The sequence below is a fragment of the Gouania willdenowi genome, chromosome 1, assembly GCF_900634775.1.
Source record: "Gouania willdenowi chromosome 1, fGouWil2.1, whole genome shotgun sequence".
NCBI lineage: Eukaryota > Metazoa > Chordata > Actinopteri > Blenniiformes > Gobiesocidae > Gouania > Gouania willdenowi.
In genome coordinates, this window is record NC_041044.1 from 9,532,985 (window position 1) to 9,540,674 (window position 7,690).

The 7,690-nt window shown below is 37.6% G+C and overlaps 1 protein-coding gene across 1 annotated transcript; it reads right to left on the minus strand.

The window, feature by feature from the left end:
* Positions 1 to 138: 138 nt before the first annotated feature.
* acta1a (actin alpha 1, skeletal muscle a) lies at positions 139 to 6,592 on the minus strand. Its single transcript, XM_028451593.1, has 7 exons — positions 6,450 to 6,592; positions 3,331 to 3,470; positions 2,502 to 2,826; positions 1,965 to 2,126; positions 1,561 to 1,752; positions 1,292 to 1,473; positions 139 to 544 (listed from the first exon to the last, which is right to left on the minus strand). Exons 2-7 carry the CDS (start codon positions 3,457 to 3,459, stop codon positions 401 to 403), a joined length of 1,134 nt encoding a protein of 377 aa, XP_028307394.1. The 5' UTR covers positions 3,460 to 3,470; positions 6,450 to 6,592; the 3' UTR covers positions 139 to 400.
* Between the last annotated feature and the right edge of the window lie 1,098 nt (positions 6,593 to 7,690).

Below are 7,690 nucleotides of genomic sequence, written 5' to 3' on the forward strand. Positions count from 1 at the left end.
AACTTAGCAAGTAGGCTAATGTGGGACAATTTATTGTTCTAAAATCCTTTAAGTTGTATGTGTCAAATGTAAAAGAACAGACCAAAGTCAAAGGTGAAAATGAAAGTATTTTATTTTGTTGCTTTTCTTTTTGGTCTTTTCTATTGTTTAGTTTTTTCTTTGTTGGTCCAAGTTGAGACATGTTGTACCTCAAATTTAACACACATACGCACAAGGAACTTCATTTACATTCAAAACATCACTTGGACAAAAGCAATAAATAGGTTATGTACAGGTGCGACGCCACATGCTGCCTGATGGGTAAAAATGAATCTGCTCCATAAGAGATGATGATGTTTCCGAGTCCTTGGACGACAGTGTCTTATTGCTCCTCATCCTTTGCTCAATACTTTGGAGGTATTTAAAAGCACTTGCGGTGAACAATACTTGGACCAGCCTCATCGTACTCTTGTTTACTAATCCACATCTGCTGGAAGGTGGAGAGAGAGGCCAGGATGGAGCCCCCAATCCACACAGAGTATTTGCGCTCAGGTGGAGCGATGATCTGTAGGGGAGGAAAAAAATAAAACAAGTTAATACAAAAACAAGACATCAGCGTTTGAACAAAGAACAAATTCCTATGAATATTCACATGTAGAGAATGTGGAGTTCATCTGTGGTGTATTTTCCTTAATGGGCTGAAAAACAATTCCCTGATAACAACAGGTTAGCTACCCGTTATTTAGGTCCACTTTATATTGTAAGATGACCTGGTGACTGAACAAGTGTCAAGACTGTCTCGAATTCAACCAAGAAGAACAGAAAAGTTATGAAGATGATGAGGACTGGAACAGAATACTAAATGCTGTTGAAGCGCTCGCATCTTGACCATCAACACTACTACACCTATCAATGACTAGATTATCAAAGGATTCCAACTCTATTTTTCCACAAATGGCAACCCTTTATTTCCTATTTCACTAATTCAGAAGTATTACCCAATTGATACACAAACTGAGAGTACCTGATAATGCTGTTCCTTATCTTATGGATATTCAGTTGGTGGTAGTGAGCTGAGGCGGGGTGGAGTGGGGGTTTGTTCATTAATTGACACGGTATTCATTAATCCAATATAATTACTTTCCAAATGTGTATGTGACAGTGTCCATTAGCATTCATGTTAAAAAAAAAACATTGCTTTGAGCAATGGCTTTTTAATCTAGTTAAGCTTGTAATATGATACACAAAGATCTGATCTCCCCCTGAAATACTAACAAGTGCATGAGCTCTTTATCTGATGTTGCTGTGGTACCTTAATCTTCATGGTGCTCGGAGCCAGAGCTGTGATTTCCTTCTGCATGCGGTCAGCGATACCCGGGTACATCGTGGTGCCGCCTGAGAGCACATTGTTGGCGTACAGGTCCTTACGGATGTCAATGTCACACTTCATAATGCTGTTGTACGCAGTCTCATGGATACCAGCTGACTCCATACCTGTTCAGGGGCACCAGAGACGGAGTTCAATCAGAATTAGGGCATTCTCTATCTACTTAAAGGAAAATGTAGTTCCAAAGTACAGACCGATGAAAGAGGGCTGGAAGAGAGTCTCAGGGCAGCGGAAACGCTCGTTGCCAATGGTGATGACTTGTCCATCAGGAAGCTCATAGCTTTTCTCCAGGGAGGAGGAGGAGGCAGCTGTAGCCATCTCATTCTCAAAGTCCAAAGCAACGTAGCACAGCTTCTCCTTGATGTCACGCACTATCTCACGCTCAGCTGGGACAGACAGATGTTGGACATTAGTAAAAAAAAAAAAAATCACAATGAAAACACGCACTATTAACTAGGAACTACATTAGAATCTGGGAATGGTTACATGTATATAAGCAGAAGAAATTGGGATAAAAGTGTTGTTGCAGAATGATATGAAAGATTCCAGCTTTTCTCTATGGTTGGTTATTTTTTACGCTGTTCACAGTTGTCAATACCAGTTGTGACGAAAGAGTAACCGCGCTCTGTGAGGATCTTCATGAGGTAGTCTGTCAGATCACGACCAGCCAAGTCTAGACGCATAATAGCATGAGGCAGTGCATAGCCTTCATAGATAGGCACATTGTGGGTCACACCATCCCCAGAATCCAGCACGATACCTGTGAGCAGACAGGAGAAGCGAGATGTTGAATCAGTCTGCAAGGAATTTTAGGTTATTGATTATTCCATATCATACACATTTAAAAACATTCTATTTTTCAGCCAGTTGTTTCTTATAATCATATCATTTACAACTAAAAATACAATTATAATAACATGTAATTAGTAATTAAAGGCAAAAATGATTTAAAAAAATCATAGCACTTAATCATAGCAAAGATAGATTTAAAAAATAATAAACACTCTGATTAGCAGTATGTAGGCCTACTCTACCATGCTATATTGCACTTTAAAAAAATACAAAACCACTCTTTTATAAACTAATAAAAGTTAATCCTATGCTCAGTATATAATAATATATGACTCAGACCTACCAGTGGTACGACCGGAGGCATAGAGGGACAGCACTGCCTGGATGGCCACGTACATGGCCGGGACGTTAAAGGTTTCAAACATGATCTGGGTCATCTTCTCCCTGTTGGCTTTGGGGTTGAGGGGTGCCTCAGTCAGTAGGGTGGGATGCTCCTCAGGGGCCACACGCAGCTCATTGTAGAACGTGTGGTGCCATATTTTCTCCATGTCATCCCAGTTTGTGATAATGCCGTGTTCGATGGGGTACTTCAGGGTCAGGATACCCCTCTTGCTCTGGGCCTCGTCACCCACGTAGGAGTCTTTCTGACCCATACCCACCATCACACCCTAAGTGGGAAGGAAGAGGGTGAATGTGTGTGTTATGGTTCAGAGTCATACAGTATTTGTAACATTTTATTTCAGTGTTATTTCAGATATTTATATTTAAAACTTTATCAGATTGAAATCTTTTCTAACTGCTTTTGGTTTGGTTTGCTTTAGGACAAAAATTCAAATCAGACTTGAAAGATCAGGTTCATTTTTTATAGATAATTTGAAGGTGCAATGGAAAGTGATTAGATTTCCTTGAGGTTGAAGCAATGTGAATGTCAATAAATATATAGGAACATTTTTAATAATATTTACTTTTAACTGAGGGTTTTTAATAGAAATCACAAATGTTACTATATTTTAAAAACAGTATGATTTTGTTTACATAAAACCACTGCTCAATGGTAACAGTCACCTGAACAAGGACTAATCCCTCTTGAATACAGACTCCATGATTTGGGGAAAAGCTGTAAAATCAGAGCCAGGACCAGAATCCTGTATAGGCCAGTTGCTTTGGCGTACCTGGTGACGGGGGCGGCCTACAATGGAAGGAAACACTGCTCTGGGGGCATCGTCTCCAGCAAAGCCCGCCTTTACCAGGCCTGATCCATTGTCACACACGAGGGCGGTGGTCTCATCATCGTCACACATTTTTGCAGGTTCTGAGGATAAAATATTCAGGGTGGTGAGATATCAGCAGCAGAAACACTCAACACTGCTTTAAACACTAAAGTAAAAACCTCAAGCCATATCTTAAAAACAGGGATTTATTTTGGAAACTAACTGAATAACATTACTGTTCGTACAGTGATCTTTGCAGATCACTATTCTGCAATCACTACTTCAAACTAAATGTCTCTCAGACTTGAGAGAAACTTGCAAAATTGCAAACGTTTCATTGTAGCTCACCCATAATGATCTGTATGCCATATTTTCTTAGTCAAATGCATTTATGCCATAATATATCCACATTTGTTTAAAAAAAACAAGGCATGTGCTTCTGAAAGCAACAGCGTGAACCTACCGTTTTGATTCCTGTTCCTTACAGTCAGAATTCCATTTAAAACTGCACCCTTAACTGGGAGACATGTAGACATGAATATTCACCTTAAATCACATGTTTGTGAATTCTGGACAGGTGTGGAACAAGTACCAGGAGATCTTATCGTTCCATTAATTATGAACCCCATTTTTTTATTCATTCTTGGCAGCTACCCAAAGGTACACAAGTGTAAAAGCAGTCACCGAATATTCACCTATAGATCTGAGTTTACTGCAAGTCAAAACTTTTAAACAAAGCCTCAGACATTGGCTTAGGCAAACATCCACATCTTTCTTTTGGAGAAAAATCACATCAAAGACAAACCAGGATGGCTTTAATGTATATGGTGCACATTTATAAACTATCCTAAGAAAGATTTATCTGGTATGTTAAACATATCTGAGAATCAAATGACACCTCTGCAGTTCAATCTAACTAAAAGTGATTTATACAATTTATATGATGTATAGAAGTATTCATAATGGAGACAGTCATGTTGTAACCTCCACTGCAACAAATGTGTTGTTAATATTGTTACTTGTCATTTATATTTACTTTAATTTGTTTGTTGTTGGTTCTAAAATGTTAAAATTATTTACTATAAAATATATACATATACACAATTGAAGGAATAGATTACAGGTTTGCAGGTCAGGGAGATGTTTTTAACAATGATATACTACATATTACAATATTAGATGCTACAGACAATCATAAAATGTTAAAGCAACAAATCAGCAACTCAACTAAATAGAAACACAGATCAGACCTAATATTGATCAAACATACTTTACCGTTAAGGTAGACTAGATTTTCTTTTAAGTTTTTGTTCTGATGCTCTTTTTTCTTGGTGTCTGATGATAGTGTCACTATACAAACATTTAGCCTGTTCTGTTCTGTTTAAAGTCTAAGCATTTATGTAGTTATGACTATATAGATTGTGTACACATCATAGAAGCAGTGAGCAGTCAATCAGCTACCAAATATGCTCAGCCTCTCACCATAGCTGTCAACTATCCCGTTCTAGCCGGGAAACTCCCGAATTTTACCCCTCTTTCCCGCCATCTTCCTGTATTATTATTTTCCTGTAAATATCCTGTATTTTAATGTAATAATAATTAAAAGATGCCTTACTAAACTGAACGAGAACTACCACCTGAAATGGCCTGAGTGACAGTTCTCACAGAGGCAACAAACCCAGAAACAACTCAGAACAGAGATGATGAATGAGGAACTGGTGTAAATACGTTGGAAACTGGAACAGAGTTTATCTTCCTAAAGAGCAGCAGGATGTGACACAGTTACACGTTCTGTTAGATTAATAACTGAGATTATAACATCTACCACAGCGGAAGGAACCATGAGTAATCATGAAAAATCAGCCAATCACAAGCCCCACAAATACACACTGCTTTAAAGGATGTAAAGTCTGTAATAAATGTGTCTAATAAGTCATTAGTGAAAACCAGAGAACCACGTGAGTGATCATGAGAAATTATAATAAAATATATAATGAAAATAATATATAAATGTCAAACGTGGAATGAACAGTAAGTATGCAACGTGTTGACTTGTATATAAACTGTAAGTATATTAAATAAACATGTACTTAATATATCCATTTATGTTTTTATTTAGGCTATATTATAATTTAGGAATTAGTGCTGGGTGATATATGGAGATTTAAAATGTATTGAGTTTTCTATTATGTATAATAGCTTATTTTGTATCAAAATACTAGTTTTAAGAACAGAATCCTAACTCAGAGCTTCCCCATAACAAGCCACATTACAGATTACAGATCACTCACACATGCTGTCCCTTAAGGAGAAAAAACCAAAAGTGGCACATATTGTGCAGCTGTTTGTTAGTAAATGAGCCTGTGTAGCATTTTGGATCAGCAAATTTAACCCAGAATTCTCTTTCTTCTCAGACTTCAATCGATATAAAATTATCTAGATTTATATTGTCTATCACCATTTTGAGAAAAAAAGTTAAGATATGAGTTTAGTTTCTTATTGCCCAGCTCTAGTAGGAATGTTCACAGCATTTTAATGTTAATAAAGGTCAACCTACCAGATTATAATCACATAATTGTATTTATTAAGTGGTTGACAAGTGGCTATTTTAGATTTATCTTAAAATGTAAGGGATGCTGGAGCTTGGTTGGGACGGATCGTAGTGGGCGCCAGAAAATTTCCCTTATTTTCAAATCCAAAACTTGACAGGTATGAGCCTCTCACTGTATGTTATATTAATAAACCTCTGTCTGTTGTTGAAATTATGAATTGAAATGCTGCCAACATCTAGAAACACCTCTGCTGATTGTTATTTTGAAATCTTTGAGTGGATTTGAATTTTAAAATGTACAAATTGCTTATCCTAACCATCCCGTCAATGTAAACTGTGTATACAAAATAATACAGGTGAAATATTCACTGATGACTTCTATGGAGAATCAGATAATGGAGCAGTGTCACGACTTTACAGTGAAGTAAAGATCAATGAACCACTTATTGTCCATCTGTTTCACTCACTTAAACAGCTCTAATAACTAATTACCGACACTTCCACCCCGGCCTGTGGTTGAACCGCTTACCTGTGCGTGTGTCACTCAGCTCTGGTTGACTCCAGCTGTCTGCAGTGACAGGCTGAGGCTGCTTTTATACACCTCCATACGACTATCCCGCAGGAATCTGAGCGGCCTCGCGGCCATATTTGGCTTCGCGCCGGAGGGCTCGTGCGCTAGCCGGGCCAAATATGGAGAGGAAGCCCGCGAGACCGCGGCTGAGGGCACGAGCCCGTGTATGGAGCGGGATGGGAGCCATCGTTACCGACCTTAACACACAGTCATCCACATACCTGAAATACCTACACGTTTATTTTCAGTTAATTCCGCTGTTCAGTTTCATGAAACCATCTTCAATGACTGTCACTACATTCTATAAACAAACTCAAAAACACAGAGGAAGACAATATATTATCAGCTCTACAAATATTTAGACACTGACTCATTTTATCACCAGCATAAGCGATTTGAAGAAACAATCTTCATATATCATCAGACTTTTAGCCTCCATTCAGACTGAGTTTCCTATAAGTCCGGTAAACAAAACTCATTCAAAGTAAACTTCACTTCTGAATCAACAAAAACGTATTATCATAACTAGTGCAGTGCCTGTAGGAAGTGTGTCTTGCTATAGAAAAGTGGGAAGTTCAGTAGCTTTTTCATTGGGAGCTTTAATTCCTCTTTAAATCAGAATACAAGTTCAATGCTCTTTAAACTGACCTTGTAAACACTCAATTCCTAATGCCAATTTAATTCTGAATGTGCAGTGCAGAGGTATTTGAAACACACACAGATAAAAGTTCCTTGCTTTATAGATAGATGGTCATCCAAATTGACAACCTAAAGTTTGTGTGATCAGTTAATTCCTTCTCAGGTGACCGACTTAACATTTCTGTGGAATAACCAAAGAAAGACATCAGAAATAGAATCGGCCCCATTCTCAGCTTTAAAATTCAGTATTGAATATTGGCCATTCTGCAGATACTGTATATTGATTCCATATTCCTTGATCATACATACTTTTTTTCTCTCCAGTAGAAGCATTAACTATAAGATCTTTTCATAAGATCTATAAAAACAAAGAGTTCATTTATTTTTGCTGCACCAAGTTAATCAAATTAATGTCCTATTATTTTTTTGCAAACATTAACCAATTTTTTTCCCTTCACCACCATATTTGATATTGTCTCTCTCCATGTGCCACATGAATTAAATCAAGTAGGGTGTAGAAAAAGTGTTACTATTAGTTTAATAAAGAGTAAATCATGGAA

Excerpts from the sequence above, each read along its gene's own strand:
- acta1a (XM_028451593.1), bottom strand. The coding sequence starts at position 3,459 with ATGTGTGACGATGATGAGACCACCGCCCTCGTGTGTGACAATGGATCA. Across the intron at positions 2,827-3,330 it reads TAGGCCGCCCCCGTCACCAG|GGTGTGATGGTGGGTATGGG; the intron begins GTACGCCAAAGC and ends CTTCCCACTTAG. Across the intron at positions 545-1,291 it reads CGAGCACCATGAAGATTAAG|ATCATCGCTCCACCTGAGCG; the intron begins GTACCACAGCAA and ends CCTCCCCTACAG.